The 17,956-nt window shown below is 42.0% G+C and overlaps 2 protein-coding genes across 7 annotated transcripts in view; both read left to right on the top strand.

Annotated features, from left to right (window-relative positions):
- The first annotated feature begins 287 nt into the window (after positions 1–287).
- Positions 288–2,766, top strand: LOC118103036 (dynactin subunit 6). The gene is made up of 7 exons (XM_035149700.2): positions 288–427; positions 675–739; positions 844–949; positions 1,034–1,122; positions 1,348–1,395; positions 2,086–2,228; positions 2,315–2,766. The coding sequence occupies exons 1-7, from the start codon at positions 390–392 to the stop codon at positions 2,411–2,413; spliced, it is 588 nt and encodes a 195-aa protein (XP_035005591.1). The 5' UTR covers positions 288–389; the 3' UTR covers positions 2,414–2,766.
- Positions 2,767–11,012: 8,246 nt separating this feature from the next.
- The window catches only part of LOC118102574 (RNA-binding protein with multiple splicing), a 36,582-nt gene continuing 29,638 nt past the window's right edge, over positions 11,013–17,956 (top strand). For 3 of the 6 annotated variants that reach the window (XR_004694715.2, XR_004694716.2, XR_004694717.2), the window contains exon 1: positions 11,013–11,480. Coding sequence is in view for 1 of the 6 variants with exons in the window: in XM_035148856.2 (XP_035004747.1) it covers positions 11,418–11,480 (63 nt within the window). In the remaining 5 variants the exon portion in view is untranslated. The remainder of the gene's footprint in view (positions 11,481–17,956) is intronic. The other 3 variants (XR_004694714.2, XR_004694713.2, XM_035148856.2) reach the window with 1 other exon arrangement.

Consider the following 17,956-nt stretch of genomic DNA (forward strand, 5'->3'; position numbering starts at 1 on the left):
CTTCAAATTGATTTTCCTATTGTTTGCTCTTTTTTTTAAAATCAGTTTCCTATTGTCTCGCTTCAATTTTTAATTTTTAACTTGTAAAGCACCTTGTTAATGTGTTTGTATTAAATTAAGTTTATCACTATTTATTGTATTTTATATGAAATTGAAAAATAAAAACATCCTACGTTTTTGGGGTGTTAATTAAGGTATAACAAAATTAAAAAGAATACAAGCTTATGTGTTTAATTAGGGGTTTGCAGTACCGTATGAAGACAACAGAGGGCAGTCAAGTCTCAGGCTGGTGTTTCCAGACAGACACAATCAAACCAGATCTCACGCACAGAACCTCTGAACTAGGATGAACAGTCGATTGTCGATTAAATCAATTCCTCATCGCAGGGATGTCAGACGCCAACAAACAGCTGATGGCTCAGAAAAGGTAAAGAATTACATCTGATCGTCTGTTTATATCATGTATCGGCTTATGTTTGACCAGGTTAAAGGATCCAGAAATAAAAACATGTAATTTTACCTTTTTATTATCCTGTAAAATCCCTGATGTCGACACCTACATATACACAGATCGAGTCAGTACTGAGATAATACAATTACTGTTCTTATAAAAGATGATATCATCTGCATCATTGATTTTAATATTGCATATATTCTCCTGTGTGTTGTTACAGTGGTAAAATTGCAGCTGGAGCAGTTGTGTGTGTTGAGAGTGAAATAAGAGGAGATGTGTCCATCGGTGAGAGATTCAATTTCACTGTAAACGCCTCTTTATACTTTTATTTTTTTAAATCAGGCTCCCGCATGTTGCTGAAAATCTTTTATTTTTAAAATTTTCCACAGGAGCCAGAACAGTCGTCCACCCAAAGGCCAGGATCATAGCAGAGGCTGGGCCTATTGTTATTGGAGAGGGGAATCTAATAGAGGAGCAGGCTCTTATTATCAACAGGTAATAATAATACAAATTATAATAATAATAATGATTTTAGTTTCAGTTCATGTGATCTCTCCTGGTGTTTTTTTTATGTTCCAGTTATCCAGAGAACATCATGCCAGACACAGAGGGAGTGGAGCCAAAGACCATGACGATTGGAACCAACAACGTGTTCGAGGTTGGATGTGGTATCCTTAACGATTTAAAAATAAATCAGTAAATGACCATGTTTTATCACAAATATATCAATTTATGTTATATTACAAAAAACGCCTCTGGAGAAATAACAAGTATTACATATTTTGTCCACCAGAGGGCACTGACTAGTTAATTTTACTACTTTGAAGCGTTTCAGTGCTAATACTCAAAAATTGCAATTTCATAGATTTAAATCCTTAATAATTCCACCACAGTTTCCCAAGCTCTGAAAATTGGGGACAATAATGTGATTGAGTCCAAGGGTAAGTACTTTAATCCTTTACTGTTTTCCTCTAGTCCTGTCTTGTAATTTTATTACATGTAATCTATGTCACTTATCTTGATATATTCAGTATAACATGATACAAAAGATGATCTGTAAAATTATTAAAGAAACAGTAATGTTGTTCATTTACATAGCAAATCTAACAACTGACAAATAAACACGAATCCTCAAATTTATGCAAACTATAAAGATATAAAATTACAGTTTTGCCACAAAGCAGTTCTGTGTCCAACAGTCTAAATTATCCAGCGATATTAATGATGTAGAATATAAAAAGTATAACAAATATCTGTCAGCTGATCAGTGTATTTCATTTTGTGGTAAATATCTTCGTGTTGCCCCAACCGTCTTTCTCTATCAGTTAAATTAAAGTTAAAGCAACACTGTGTAGCTTTTATTGAGCAACAGCGCCCTCTGCAGCATCTGAATATTGGAGATACACACTTGTTTCTAATGACTTTTGAGTATTTGTAACTGATCTACAGTTCGGCATTACTCTTGAACTAGCTGGACCTGATTCTGGCAATTTAAACTGCGGCACCATTCTCTCGATTCCATGTCAGTGAACCATCAAACCACATTTGAGGCTGCATCATGTTGCTTTAACGTTTTCTATACATTTCTACAGTTTCTAGTCTCTTTCCCTTTTTCTCACACTAAATTGCAGCTGATCTTGGGAGGAATGTGATCCTGACCAGCGGCTGCATCGTGGGCGCCTGCTGCCAGGTCAACACGTGCGAGGTCGTGCCCGAGAACACGGTCGTGTACGGCTCAAACTGCATCAGGCGCGTGCAGAGTGAGAAGCCGCAGGTCAGTTCTCCACCGATGCTTTGTTTGAGAGTTTATCTCGGCGGATTCGTGTAACCAGCGGGTGGACGTTTGTTTTTATCTCGTAGCCTCAGACTCTGCAGCTCGACTTCCTCATGAAGATTCTGCCCAACTACCACCACCTGAAGAAGACGGTGAAGGGAAGCGGCACGCCCGTGAGGAACTGACGTGTAGGAATTTAAACGTCCTGCACACGCTGACACCACGAACTCTCACATTTCCCTCAGTTTGCACTCGTCGCACACTTTAGTGTTTTTCCCTAATGTCTAATAAAATCACCTGTAGCATCAAAAAAGTTCAGCACACTCGACATTTCTTCCACCAGGAGCCTTTCGGGGGACTTTTGGGGCCCAAAGAAACACTTTTCCAGAATTTAAAGGTTTTTTTACATGTCTGCCATTATCGGGGGCCCCCTCTTAGCTTGGGCCTGCAGCGGCCCTGACTGCCATTATTCTTTTACTTATCATTTACATTTGTAATGTGTTCCAGTCCTGAAATAAAACATTTTCAAATAAGTCAATCAATAGTATTCATCTATATTTATAATTGATCAAACAAAGGGACAGAAGAATCTAATAATGATTACTTTTAAGTTTGTTGGTTTTATATTGTCTATATTTTGTGACCACTAGGTGGGGGTATTGAGCAGCTCTTTGCACACCTCCTGCCTTGAAGGCTTTGGTTCCTCAAGTGATACCAAATGTGCAATTAAAATATTATTCATTCAGACTAAAATTAAAAATATCTATGTCATCATGTTGATGTATTAAAAATAGTCCATATATAATGTAGTTTTCTGAAAATAGTTGTGACAGACGACACAAGCACTGGCGACTTTGAACCTGATTTAAAAAGTACGGTAGTGATTCCTAAAAAAGATATCTGTGGGTGTGGTGGTCCCTATCTTGGTTCCGGTGGGTTGCCAGTCCTGCGGCCTCCCACCAGGGGTTGCCAAATTGGTGCCGGGGTACAGTGGGAATTCCACACAGAGCGTTGGTTTATTGTAATTGACATGGGTGTGGTGGCGACTTGCATTTCTTCTGCAGGATGGGTCTGAATAACGCCTGGCGCCCTCCTGTTTGTGTCGAAGCCCCTTGGGTTTTGCTCCCATCTGCGCCACACACACACAGATTAGGGTGTGGGTAGAAATGTGTGTGTGTGTGTGTGTGTGTGTGTGTGTGTGTGTGTGTTTGGTGGACAGCTCGATCACGGCCTGACATCAAATATATACTGATGCCACATTTTACAGTTGTTTTCCTGTGGACGTGAAGCGAGCTCATGGCCGCCGCTCCTGCTCCTCAGGCTCTAAAGGGTTTGTGTCACGCTCGGTGAGGAGGGCGCCGCACGGTACAGCAGCTCCCTGCAGGAGGCCCACAGCTGGTGTCGCACTCTGCCAATACTCATTTGAACATGTCACAGTGGAGTCCCACGAGGAGTCCACACCAACCAGGGGCTAATTATTTCAGCCGAGGAGTGCAGCCGGGGCCACGTCTAGGCTCCTCTCTGTTCTCACTTCGTCTTTTTTTTCCACTACCATCATTTTTTACTTTGGGGTGTTGCCATAGCGTCATTTTACTTTAATATGACAAGGAGGACAGATGCTGGGCGCAGTTGCACGAATGTGGAGCTAATGGGGGCCGAGGGGCAAGAGTGGCCTTTTAATCTGCAGAGGGTCTTTAGAGAGGCAAAATGACCATGATGATAGCAACTCATGTTAGGAATTTAGAGAGGAAGTTCAAATGGTGATCTATATTTGGAAACAGTTATTTATACCTCTGCCGTACTGTACTGTTGGGAAACTGAATTCTCCAGCTTCCACTCGTTTGTTCAAGCTTTTGTTCATCGCGGTGGTGTTTGCTTTTCTGTCACCGGGGTTATCTCAAGTCAATGTTTGGCCTCAGCTACAATACGCAGCATTCTCTGAGGAGTCAATAATATCTTATCGTACACACAAAGAGAAAGGCATGAGATTTCAGTTTGTCGTTCGGTGAAAAAAATGCGAGTGAGACACGTTTCTCTTCAGCCATTTGGAAACACGTCGAACTCTGACATTTCGCAAGAGCAACAACAACAACAACAACAAAAAGTTCTTCCCCTTGGTTTCACTGCGGCGCTCTCCGTCTTCTGCAGTTGTTGTCGTCCACTGCAGTCAGTCATGTTCAAACAGGCCACCAGTTGGTTCGGGTGGATAAAGGCTTTGTGACAGCTGACCTTTGCAGCCAGGTCCACGCCACCTTTGAAAAGTGAAATGTGACCTATAGGCCGCAGTGATTTCCATTGCAATCCCACAGAAATAATTAATTTCATCACAACAGGGATCCAGAACAACTGGATGTCGTGTCTTTTTTCAGCCACGTGTGGGATGGTCAGGGGCAGATACATTTCAGTCATGGATTGCTATGAAAATTGGTAGAGATCCACATTCCCCAGAGGATAAACCCCCTAAAATGTTTTTTATTTTGCACCATCAGTGTGTAAAAGCTAGTTTGTCTCGTACTTACGATCCCGATACACCTCAGATTAAGATGGCGACAGTGGTAAACCACATACATCGTATATGAAGATGGACGATATGATTGATTGATTGGTTGTTTGAGCAATGTCATTATTGTTGTTTACATATTTACATTTGAATTTATGAGCATAGTGTTTATGTTACCTCTAGTGAAATTATATGCAGTTTATTGGACAAATGAATTACATACTCAATACACATGTGCACTACTTTGTTTTTATGTGGATTTGTACATGGATTTAAAAGTAGAAGACAATTTTCCCCCTTCCTGCAAAATGGACATGAACAGAAATATGAAATAGTCAATTTACAAAACGTGATGGGACAATCATAACATGTGGCAAATATGCATCAGGAAAAAAATGACAATATATGATTTTCATTCACAGTAAGTAAAGGTCAGAGTTCTGCAGAGAGCATAAAAACATTGTTTGGAATATGCACATTCTTCAATAAAGATTAAAAGCGATGGTAAAGACAAAGACCTCAGGAGCCGGGCTTAAGTTCAACCTTTTATTGGTTCCACTGCACAACAAAGAGAAGATATAAGTTGACGCACTTCCCTTTGACCTGCTTAAAGACATTTTAGGACCCACTCGAAAGCATTCAAAGGGAACATTATGGTCCATTATGCAGACCTGTGTCAACATTTGGGAATTCAAGCCTCGGAGACGTACTTAACGCGACCTCTGCTCTGGCCTCTCCACTGCTCACTGAGCCATGAGAGCCTATAGTACAGTCTCATGACACACACTTGTCTCTTCATTGTGTTTCTGTGCATTCCCGCAACTGCAGGTTTTCCCGTAAATGAAAGAAAGGAAAGTTTTTTTTTGGTTCAGAGCAGTTTTCCTTCATGTGGCTCATCAGATTTCACACAAAGTCCCACCTCAGCACTCAGTAATGCAACCCGCTTAATCACAAGAACGCTTGCATTCTCTTCCTCTCGGCCCGTCCAACAACGGGAAATATGACTTTTCTCAAACCCCAACATTTTTTTCTCAGACATCTGCCTCATTAATTTTACATTTATTAGCCATTTTGAAAGGTTAACCCAACCTGAAATCAGCTGCTGCTCCAGCCAACAGAGACAAGAAAACACTTCAGTTTGTAAGGTGACACGTTCTTGAGGGATTATTTCCTGGCACAGGTATTTGGTGAGTGACAGTAAGCAGGGCATAACACAGCGAGTGCCCTGATATCAACTGAACTTCAGTTCGGCCGACGCATCACTTTGGTCCACACTGAAATGTCTCGATAACTGGTGACTGAATGTTTTCTTGCATTCATCATCTCAAGAGGATGAATCCCACTCGTTTTTTGACAACCTGGTGTTTCCTGTGGCTCGTCCAAGAGGTTGACGTTTTTTGGGGGATTTTGAATGAACTATTTTGTCAACTAGTGGCTGGATTGCCATGTGGTGCAGCTATTATCTTCCCCCTCAAGAAGAATTGTAAAAAACTCAGACAATTTCTCAGATTCAGATGGATTTTGGCACCAGGTCGCTCCTGGCTGGTTTCAGATTCCGACTTATTTTCTGCCAACAGGGTCCGGATGTCTTTTTAAAAGAAGACTGTTATAATTTAAAGGTTCAGTGTGTAAGATTTAGGTGAAAGGAATCTATTCGCAGGAAATTAAAAAAAAAAAATTGTGAGAATAGTTTTTTTCTTTACCCTAGAACGGGCCCTTTATATTTAAATACCTCATATTTACATCAGGAGTGGGTCCTTTCTATGGAGGCTGCCATTTCCACAGCGGACTTAACATGTCATGCTCTACCCAGACATCACCCTTCACCCGAATGTTCAGGACATTTTCCTGTTGTTGTGAACACATCTGACACGTCAATCTTCTGCTGTATTCTTTGTATGTAAATGCCAAACTCTGGAAAATCTCTGGACCCACTTTTCCAGAGTTCGTGTCTGAAAATGGCTGTTTTGTCTTTTTCTCCTTTGCTCAGAAAAAGAGCTATTGTTATGAAGAAGCCGCCGAAAAGCATCGAGCCAACTGAAACAAAGCACCGAGCCTCTCATGGCCAATTTGAGCAGGTCAATCTGACCACAAATTGCTCATTAGTGATCTTAGAGGAAGATCAAAGGGCACGGAGCACGAGGGAGGAACACTGCGTATCAGTAAGTCAAAGGAATGGAATGGTCTGGCTCGAAGCCCAATGAGAGCCACTTACCCCACATCACTCAAAAAGGGTGAAGTGTGTTGCTCTGCCAAACACAGAGGTGCTGTCAGGTCTGCATGGAGGCCCGCTTGTTTGTACAGGTGACCTCTAAATGGATTGCAACATTGTCCTCCCTCCCTCTTTTAACTTAATTAGTTTTGCAAGGACGTTTCGTAACCGTGCATGTGCAGAGATAAGGAGTTTGCTTTGCTACCGAGTTGCGGGAATGCACAGAAAGGGAGTATTAAGGGGAGGAGGCGAGGCATCGTCTTGTAGTCATCTGACCGCCGGCTGAGCAGACTGCAAGAACCGCGGGGGTGCTCCCTCGGGGATCCACCACTGGTCAATACATCGACATTGTGTCACGATAGATTCATGTTTTGGTGCTCATATCAGGCTGGCCTTTTAGCTATGAGTCAGTGATCCAGAAGATGATACTGGATAACTTGATTTGTGTCTGAATCACCAGCCCTGCTTGTGTTTCAGCAGAGGCTTTTGTAATGTAGTTGAAATGTTCTGTTATCTGGGAAACAAAGGATCTCTGGTGCTCAGTACTGTGTGTTTATTTGCTTTTTTGTCAAGAATTGGGAATGTAAAGCTTTATTTAATGGACATTTTAATGTAAGGTAAATATGAAGCAACATATTAACCAGTAATTGGCGTCATCAAGATTTGAAAAAAGGGAGGGGGGAGGGGGGGCATTTGTCTAAAGTGGTATAAGAAGTTGCATTGTTTTTGTGTGGATTAAACAAACAAGATACCATACTGGCCAAAATATGAAACCATAGCTAGAAATAACCTCGGAAAAAGTGGAGGATGTATCTGAGGGTGAGATATTATCATTTTACACAACAGTCCATAATCTGTAGCAGCTACTCTCGGCAAGACAGCGAAGAGGCATGTTTCCCTAAATATTATGTGACATTAACGTGCACGCTCTCGTTCGTCTCCCCATCGATAAACACTGCACCAACAAGGCTCCTTCAAACAGTTAACCAACACTTGTGCTTTTATTTTTAAACTCACAGTCCCTTAGATAACATAGAGATACCTCGATGTACGGCTGGACCATGTCAAAGCTTGCTGACGTGTTACCCAGGACGCCGTGACCAGATTGTCTGCGAGCTGCTCCGCTTCTGCCCCCCTGGTGTGTGTGAGTGTGTGTGTGTGTGTGTGTGCGTGTGTGTGTGTGCGTGTGTGCGTTTTCGTCGAGGGCCACACTCCCTCTCCAAGCAACAGACCACACAGCTCAGCCCTGAGACCTGTCAAACACAGCTGGGACATCTCCCCCCCCCCCTCTCTCTCTTCCCCCACCCCCGACTCCCATCCTCTCCTCCCCCTCCGTGCTCCCCAGACTCCAGCAGGAGGCTTTGATTCAGGGGGTGTTGAGCAGCAAGGGGAACATTTCCATTTTTATCTGCTGCGAAGACTCAGAGACCCTCCTCCCCTCCCTCCTCGTGCCGAACTGCTTCTCATCAGCATAAAAGAATCTGCCATGTCCCTTCTTCATTGTGCATGCTTCAGATGCAGAGTAATTGATATAGACATGATCGGGGAGGGGAAGGAGCACACGTCTCTATGTCCGATCCACGACGACTGATTTTTTTTTTTCCTCCTCCTTTTGTTGCTTCTGGGTTGCAGGTTCAGCAAAAGTGACTCGCTCTGTTTTCTGCACTGGCTGTCACAGAATGCCAGAGTCTGTCCTGCGCAATAAGTGTCATGCAAAGATATAGTCAAAGTCTCCACTGCCGAGCTACTGTCAGCTCTTGAACTTTTCATCGCGGAAAAAAAAAAAACACAAAGTGAAGCGGTTGCTGAAAATAACTGTTGTGTGTTCAAGGCTGCCTTGTCACCTGATCGCCGCTTTTAAGGCTGCTTTGCATCCTGCCCCGCTCGGGAGACAATAATAGGTGTGCCAGTGAAGTTTTTTTAGTGTTTGCTCATCCCCACTGTGATTGAGACATGCACTTCCATAGCTCCAGGGTCCGACCGTTGCCTCACTCGGAGGTCATAAATCAAATTGTCTGAGGTGAGCTCACAGTGGATTAGTGCAGCTTGTCATCATATTCCAATCTTGAGCAATTTGCAGGTGTTGTCTCCAGTAACTCTTCACATGCACATCCTGCACTGTTTCTCTCTCTATCTTCCTTCTTATCAGTGATCTCTGAGAGGAACTATTTTACCTGATATGACAAAACTACTCTAAAGCCTTGGAATGACAAAGTGAGATAGACTGTATATAGTGATGGACGACATGTCTTCCCTCCCTTACAATATGCATAAATGAAGCCAAAATATCCTGGATACGAGTGACGCCATCTTGCTCGTTGGGAGCCAGACAGCGATCGAGGCCCATGCACGACCAATCACGAGTCAGTCTCAGCTGTCAATCATGACATTTCCCCCCATTTTTATGAATCAAATAATAAATTGAAGCCAAACTTCGGGGAAAAATGAACACTTGAACATACAGTGGGATAAGAACCACCTAAAATGACAGTAACCATATGTGTGCTGTGTCTTTGTACTTTGGCCCATGTTCTATCCACTAACATGGAGGAGGCGGGGGTTTCTGACCTATACTGCACTTTGCCACTAGGGGGCGATTGAGTAGATTTGCCTTTGCTTGCGGGGAGCCGTTGTGTCCTGTATTTCCTGTTTATTTTGGCGTCCTTACCTCTTGCAGTTGTAGTTCCTGTCTACACCTCTTCTCCGCCCTGTGTTCCTTTGTTCTCTACCAGACTTTGTATCTCCTTGTGTGTCCATTGCCTTCCAGCTATCGCCTCACGTCTGCCGTCATGTTCGCTTACTTTGGTTAGTTGGCTTTTGGATTTGTACCTGTTACTGTTTGCACATATCAGAGTCTAACCCCAGACTTTTTGAGTAAAGACTTCAGTTGTTTTGAATTTTTTCCTCTGACCCCCCATGAGGGTCTCTGCAGACTCAGTTCTTTCCAGAGTTGTTACATAAGAGGCATGTGAAATTTATTATACAGTCAGGTTGATAATTGGCTGTGTCCCCTGCTCTGTGCATCTTTACAGATGATGAATTATGCTGAGTGCCAAGTTTTAAGGTGTTGAGACGGGGAAAGAAATGGGGAAATAATCCTGAGTGTGCGTGGCTTGTTGAAAAACATCTCGTGACTGCAGCTTTATGATGGAAACTGATGGTTTGAAATGCTTGTTAAAGTTTAAACAGGTTAAGTTAAAGTTACTGAGTGAACTGTGCAGGAAACTATATTGATACTGAGTAAAACTAAAGGACATTACTTTCCAAACAACTTTAAACACAAACACTGGGAGCCATTTAACAGTTTTTTGTACGAGCCAATAAGTTAACCATCTTAATAGAATGGGTCACAGAGCACAATAACAATTCTTAAGTATCTTCAATAATTTGCCAAATTTATCTGCCAAATCAAACCAGGTTTAGATGAATGCAATATAAATATAATTGATGTATTAGATTATGAAACCTAACAATAAATCAATTTGTGTGAATTACGTAACCGTCTCGGAAAGAATCAAATATACTCAAACAATAAACCAACAATAAACCAATAAACCAAAAACATTCCAGGCGGAACACCTCACTACACAGAGTCCACCTTTATGGAACTGAGTGCCATTTGGCTGCTACAGGATATTTTTGTTGCTGTAGGATTGGAAAAACTGTAATATGACAACATTATAATTTTGTATTTGAACCCTTCACGTTTCGTTTCATAACCAGCACGTTTAAATAAAGCCTGAAGTTTGGACGCCTCTTCGTTCGGTGGCTAATCAGACTTTTTGCAGATCGAGATGGGGGTTTCATAGGGGGGAACCTGGGCCCCTGACCTCAGTGACTTCTATCTCCGTCCCTGCTGAGTTCAGCTGCTGTATAAAGTGACTCTTACTGACTATTATTATTATAATTTATTTTTTGGGATTAAACGTGATGAAGCCCAGGCAGCAGCAGCAGCAGCAGACGATGCCCCCCCACCAACCACACAACCACACACACACACACACACACACGCACCCTAAACCCCTCCTCTGTCCCGCACCCCGCCCTCCCTCACGTGGAGATGGGGAGAGAAGTTACCACCGAACATTTACCGTGTGTTTCATTCAGGGAACAGAGACAAGAGCCGGAGCAGCTTTTCCAGGGAACCACTGAGGAATATCTGACACAAACACAAAGCTGACTTCCATCCTTCCTCCTGCTCCTGCATTAAAGACAAGATCAACCTTCCATCTTCCATGTCGCCAAACTAAAGAAGAAGAAGAAGAAGAAAGAAGAAGAAGAAGCTCGGCTCAGTTGGACAGCGGCCGCGCGCGGACTGTTGTCGTCTGCCTCATTCTTCTTTTCTACGCAAAAAAAAAGAGTAACCATTTCGGACCTGGAGGAAGCGAAGAGGAAGAAGACGCAGAAGCGAAAGGCGACGAGAGAAGCGGAAGACGAAGAAGAAGACGACGGTGCAGGTGAAAGTGACAGAGGCAGAATGAACAACAACAAAACCGAGAAGGAGAACGAGCAGAGTGAATTCACCAACCACGAGGAGGAGGTACGTGAGGAAACCGAGTCAATAATAAAAAAAACCCACCTTTCAATGAGTCCACTTCATAAACCGACGCAGATAAATCCACAATAAAGACTTTTCTATCCTCTTCAGATTATCAAGTTCGCCTTTAGTGTCTTTGGGATGTTCCCGTAGTTGTTAAAGTGTCTTATTTTGAGGTATTTTCTGAGCTGAATCCCAGTTTCAGCTTGTAAAAGTTGTTTGTGTTGGTGTTAGTTGGAAGATTTGCCCCAAAATCTTATCAAGATAAAGAAAAAAATGCATGTATTGGTGTTATAGGGTCAAACATTTTATTAAATGTAATTAAAAACGATTCAGCCGATGTCAATCATCATCATGATAAATAGAAATTGTTAAATCGATATTGGTGATTATCAGGATACATTATACATTAATATTTTTTAAGTTTAAAGACTATTTGCTCCTCAGTTAATCTAGATTTTTAAAAAAGTGATTTTTGCTCCTGAGTGAATAAAGATAAAATAAATAACAATTCAATCAATATTGAGGATAATCACATTAAATGTGGCAATGTTATAATATTTAAAAGTTTTTCTAATTTATATTCTTGCCCCTCAGTGAAATAAACTCTTCTTCATGAATAGAAAATGATAAACACTATAAATTAGAGGTAGATCCATTTGGTGTTATTCGTCCTCACTGTGCACTGTTCTCTGTCTGAACATTTGTGATATTGATATTGATGAAATTTACACGTTACATGGTTTTATTGCCCAGTCCTCTGGTACAGTGCCATTCATAATATTTACTTCTGTAGATGTTCCTTTATTTCACTTCAATATGCACCTTTCATCTAATTTTCACATTACTTTTATATTGTGTTTTACTTCTACAGTAACTTACCTCATATTGTAGCCAAGTTCAAATGAAGCACTAATTATAAAACAAGGTAGAACATGTAATACTGAATGTTTACTGAGGTTTAAATTAGAAACAGTTGATGAATGACTAATGTAGTTCCTGAATAGCTCTAAAGCCCGGATGCCAATGAGGAGAATCATAACTTTCTTAGGACTTAAGTGTTACCAGTCCTTGGCTTTACTGTACCATAAAGCCAGACTCCACGCAACACTGAGAAGCAGTGGTAGAGGGAATACTGAGCCAGGGCAAATTAGTTTTCAGTGAAGCTGAGGGAGCAATTGAAGTTCAAACAACCACTGTTGCTGCAACACATTGGCAATAAGTCCTTTTAACCCACATGCACTGCATTACAGTCGACCAAGAAGAGCCTCTCTGTACGAATGTAACTTAATTACACCTAAACACTCTAAAATGATATTGTTTGTCCAAAGGAAAAGTGACGTAATCCGTTTAGTTTCTGGTGAAAATGACTCTCGAACATGTTGGACAAAAGCCCAGTTTCTTCCTCCTCCTCCCGTTCTCCTCTGTAAACATTGCTCAACCTGGATCCGTAATATCGCCCTTCTTGGTAAATAAATTCGTTGTGGAGCGGAGCTTTGCAATGCAGTGATTTTTTCGCTGGCACGGACATATCCCCGTTCGGGCGGCAAGAACTGTTATTTCAGAGCTCCCCACATCCGCAGCCAAGTGATGTAAGAAAGGCTACATGAGATCATATCAGATATTTCTCTTGGAGCGGTCTGATGAAGGCTCGGCGTATTGTTTTTGTCATTTTGTAACTGAATTGCCGAACAAACCCCGACCTGATGTAATACCATATTTGGTCCACCGCTGAGGTTACCGTGGGTTCAAGCACTTACTGTAACACCACACAGAGGAGAAATAGACTCAAATACTGAAGTCTGTGAAACTTAATGGGGAGTTTAAAGGTCCACAGTGCTTCAGTAAGCCTGTTTATGGACGCATGATTACTGTCATTACTGAAAAATCTATTGTATTGATGATCATTTCAATGTCAAAGGTGGACAACTATGCCCATCACACTTTATCAGAGGCAAAGGTGACAAAGTCCCCTCAGATGTCTCGTTTTTTTATGACCATCACTTCAAAACCCCAGAATCTTTAATGTACAATGAGCCATTTTTGGACACAGACCCAATTTTCTGGATATTCTCTCGAGTCTTCCTTCCACACATGAGGAACGTAGAAGGAGATTGTCCAGGTCAGACGTGTTCACAACAACATAAAAATGTCCTGAACATTCAGGCTGGGTAGAGCATGCAGGAAGAAGGACACAATGTATGAATTCCACTGCCATGTTTGTTGTTTAAGGCACATTGACGCGGGCCCTTATCGTCAAATGTCTTCGTCAGCCTCTTCTTCATGCATGACACTTCTTTTCATCCTCAAATATTTGGATTTGAGACGTCACTTTCTCGCTTCCGAATACGTCGGCAGCAGCTGACTCGGACGTTTTGCGTTCTCCCATACAGCCCCTCCGGAAAATGTCCAGACTTCAGCGCATGTCTGATATCAGCCGCTATAGAGAGACAGCATCTACATCTCACATTTGTCAGGCTAGAACCAACAATTGTGCATTTGTTTGCTTAGGAAATGGCTTCAATGATTCATAGCTGTCAGTAGTTTGCTGTTGATCAATTCATCAACACATTGTTTCTGCACCACAGGGTGCAACCTATTTGCTTTAGCTGGGAGATGGCTCCACATCATTTCAACCAAAGATAATTATCTGATTAATTTCTATTTACCAGCTAATAATGCATCACTCAGCACAGCGTATATAGGAATTTCGTTTGAGAGCTAAAATGATCAGTTAGTGAATTGAGGCAACTGACTTTTATATAAGTCACATTTTGAGCAGAAATGCACAATATTTAATGATTGAACTCCAATGTGAGGATTTTCTGCTCCTTTGTGTTTTTTCTATTATTCCACTGAACACGTTTGCCTTATGGATGAGTTGTCACACAAAATTTGCAACCAAATGCATCTGAGCCTGTGACTCTTATTTTCTGAAATTTCATAAACCAAACAAGTCATTGATTTACCTTAAACCCCAAATTGGAATAATCTTTTTTTTTTCTATTTAATATGTAAAAACCTCAAAAAAGATTGTTTTAAATTCTCTGATGCACACAAGCAGAGGGACGAGACGAACCTCTTTTACTGTGTAGACGACAGAGAGCAATGACCAGAGGAATCTAATGATGGTGGAAATGTTTGGAAGCCATCCAGACCGGCAGCAACTTAAATATACTCGATGGAACACGCACACACATCCACACACACGTACACAAGCAGGTGTTGATAGGTGCAATCGTTTACTCGCACACTTTTGCAGACGGGTGTGGAGATTCACACAAAAACACACGAGACAGAGAATAATGTGACTAATTCGTGTGTATGACTTGCATTTTTTCCACATGATTCAAGAACGTGAGAGTTCAGCTGTCATCTTCACTTGTCGTCAAAAGCTCTAAGATCTCGTTATTGGCATCTTTGTCTCATTACTTTTTCATCCTGAGATTCTTGATATTCTTTTAGTTTTTTTCCGTTTTGCTTCCCTCACGTGTTTGAAACGTCATTGACACTCCCACTGCTCACTCTTAAATTTCTGGACATTTTCTTGCTGTATTCTCACATGGGCTCACTTTGAAGGGACTAATTGGACGGACGTTGGATGTTGTTTGCAGCTTCAGTGTTTAAGTCTTTTAACGACGTTCCTCATCCCGACTCCTGCACTGGAGCGTCCACAAAGTTCCCCTTGTCGAAAGCACTCAACGTGAAAATACCAAACAGCTTCGTTCTTAACAACACTAAAGTAACCATAAAGTATGACCTTATGAGAGTCAAAGTTTAACAACCCTGCTGGTGTGACTCTCACATGCTGAACAACAGCAGCCTCTTGCACTGCCGAGTATGCGACTCAATGGATCACTGATTCGCACCAGTAAAGCGCCGTAGCGAGCTCGGCTTCCCATGCCTGCTTCATTGCTCAGCCTCACACGTCATCGTCAGCGTTGCACCGAAGCCCGATGATGCTTAATGTTTATCTTCCGTGGACCAGTGCTCACCAAACATGGTCTTGTTGCAGAGAAGGTATGCAGGTTTCAGCCCCGGCAGCGTCTAATCTTGCGTGCTGGTTTGATAAAGCTCCATTATCGGGTGTTCTGGATGCTTTCACATTCTGTGGCACTCAACGGCCACTGATGTAGTGGAGGTGACATACCGTCTCTTACATGGCAGACGCCAAAGATACGTTGTGACCAGCTGCGGATTCCAGACCTTGTATGGAATGAGAGGAGCTGCGGTGTAGATTTGATTTTCTAGAAAAGTCGAATTTAAAGAAGTCAGTGAGTCTTTGTGGAGGTTTTGTTCCTCCTGAACTGGGGAGACAGTGATGTGAAGTACAGTCGCACAGCCTGTGGTGAGGTGACACATTCCAGCCGTGTTTGTGTTATCAGGAAGGTAACATATCATGACAGAGTGCATGCAACGAGGGAAACAAACCCAGTTCAACAAAGTCACATTGAAATGTTATTTACTTTTTTTAGTGCCTATATAATTGATTGATTAACCGATTAGCTGATGGAAATTTTTCTATTTGAAATTTATTTTTCGAACTGAAAGCCTTTAGGCTCCTGGATTAGTAGCTGGAGAAAGAAAACTATTTGAATACGTCACTTTAGGAATATTTTAGAGTCCAAACTATTAATCAAGAACATAATCAGCAGATTAATCCTTCGTTGGAGCTAAAAATTTAATTGATTAACCTTTTCATTTGTTTGATTAATCATTCAAGTCATTTATCTAGTGAACACAGACAGATTTGTTCTCTCCTGGAATCTCAAAAACAAGGTTTTGCTGCTTTTCTTTTTTTTGTAGGAATTGAATATTTTTCTGTGAACTGAGGGTCAGACGATGTCTGGAGTTTGAAATATTGCCTCATATTTTACACAAACAACAATCAAATCATAGAAAAGCAACATGATGATTTATTTTATTGTTTTCTGGCTAAGTTTGTGTTGTTGTTGTTGTTCACATTAAAGAGCGAAGGGAATGGCATTAGAGAGAGAACGATGAAGACATGCAGTACAGGCAGTGAGTACATGGAATGCATCGTGGCTAACCCAGTCACCCGACTAAGCTTGACCTCTAACCTCTTAGCTGTCAATTTCCCTTAAGCCAACTCATGTTTATTTAAGTCGAGACCGGCCCAGCTTTCCCAGCGCTGGAGGTCCACCATCAAACTGCACCTGATTTTTGTCCAACGACTGAACTCAGAGTGCCGACGCTTTTATTGTTTCCTCTACAGGACGAAACTATCCTCTACGTGAAATGTGTTACTGGATGTTACAATATGTCACAGCAGGGGCAGTTTCAACCTTGTCAGACATCTGTTGATTGTAGTTCTTGGCTGACCATAAACACGTAAGTGGATATTTACGAGCGCCCAACGAGAAACATAATATCACTCAAGCAAGAGTTCACCAAATGCGGCGTGTGTCCCTGGGGTGTTATTCGGATTGTGCTTAGCCTGCTTCGGGGATCCACCGGGTCCTCCTCAAATAACAGGTCATGTGGCCAGCGTGACCTTTTCCATTAAGAGACGTAGCTGGGGGTGCTCCGCTGCTGGAGAGGCACTGTAAAGCGGGAGGGAGGCCACGCCGCACTGCAGCACGGTGGCGTGGGCACGTGTGTGTGGTCCGTCCGTGTGCATGTATCTATGAAAAGGGCACGCAGATATGTTAACGCTCTGTGACATGAAACGCTATCGCATGGGGAGCTTTAGAAGGTAAAGTGGCCCTGAGAGGGCAAATGGGAAAGATGCAAAAAGCGTCACGGATTGTTGAATTTTTATTTACTGTAGATAAAGAAGTATTTTTACAATCACAGTGAAAAACGCACAGATAAAGTATACATTTATACAAAGCCCCTGTATACGGCTCAAACAGTAAAACCCTATCCCGTCTGCCCGTCTGATAGGTTGGAGTTTATTTATAAAAGCGCCAGGGGAATTGTCATCTTATCTTAGCCATTTGTCAGCTGTGCGACAAGAGGTATTTGAAAAGACAACAACAAGGCTTAGCGTCAGGAGCGGCTGGCAAAAGAATCCTTTTAAAACAGTTGTGAGAAGAAAAAAAAGAGACAGCGTTACAAGAAATGTAGGATACATTTGAATAAATATATAAAAAGTGATCAGGAGCGAGGAGAGAGCCTCTAATGTGGCGCCGCGTTCCTTAAAAGGCGTCGGTTGTCAACTTTGCTTTTGTAATTAATGATGCTCGAGTTGAGGGAAGTGCGAGCTCGTGCCTCGACAGCGTCAGCCATCTTGTCCTGCTTTGTCACACTGTATTTATGAGCTTGTTCAGTCACCTCCACTTAATATTGCTTACTCACAAGCTATAATTATCCACCTCACTGTGAGGTCTGTCTCTGTCTCTCTTTACACCCTCCTTTAGACTTTTTTCATGTTCTACACCATTTTCTCAAATTCATCTTTTTTCTTTACTCCAACCGCCCCGTACTCCTCCTCCTCTTCTGCTCCCTCTCTCCAC

This window comes from Hippoglossus stenolepis, chromosome 23, assembly GCF_022539355.2.
Source record: "Hippoglossus stenolepis isolate QCI-W04-F060 chromosome 23, HSTE1.2, whole genome shotgun sequence".
NCBI lineage: Eukaryota > Metazoa > Chordata > Actinopteri > Pleuronectiformes > Pleuronectidae > Hippoglossus > Hippoglossus stenolepis.

Coding starts and splice junctions, on each gene's coding strand:
- LOC118103036 (XM_035149700.2), top strand. CDS start 390: ATGTCAGACGCCAACAAACAGCTGATGGCTCAGAAAAG. Junction 428..674: donor CAGCTGATGGCTCAGAAAAG/GTAAAGAATTAC, acceptor GTGTTGTTACAG/TGGTAAAATTGCAGCTGGAG. Junction 1,396..2,085: donor TAATGTGATTGAGTCCAAGG/GTAAGTACTTTA, acceptor ACTAAATTGCAG/CTGATCTTGGGAGGAATGTG.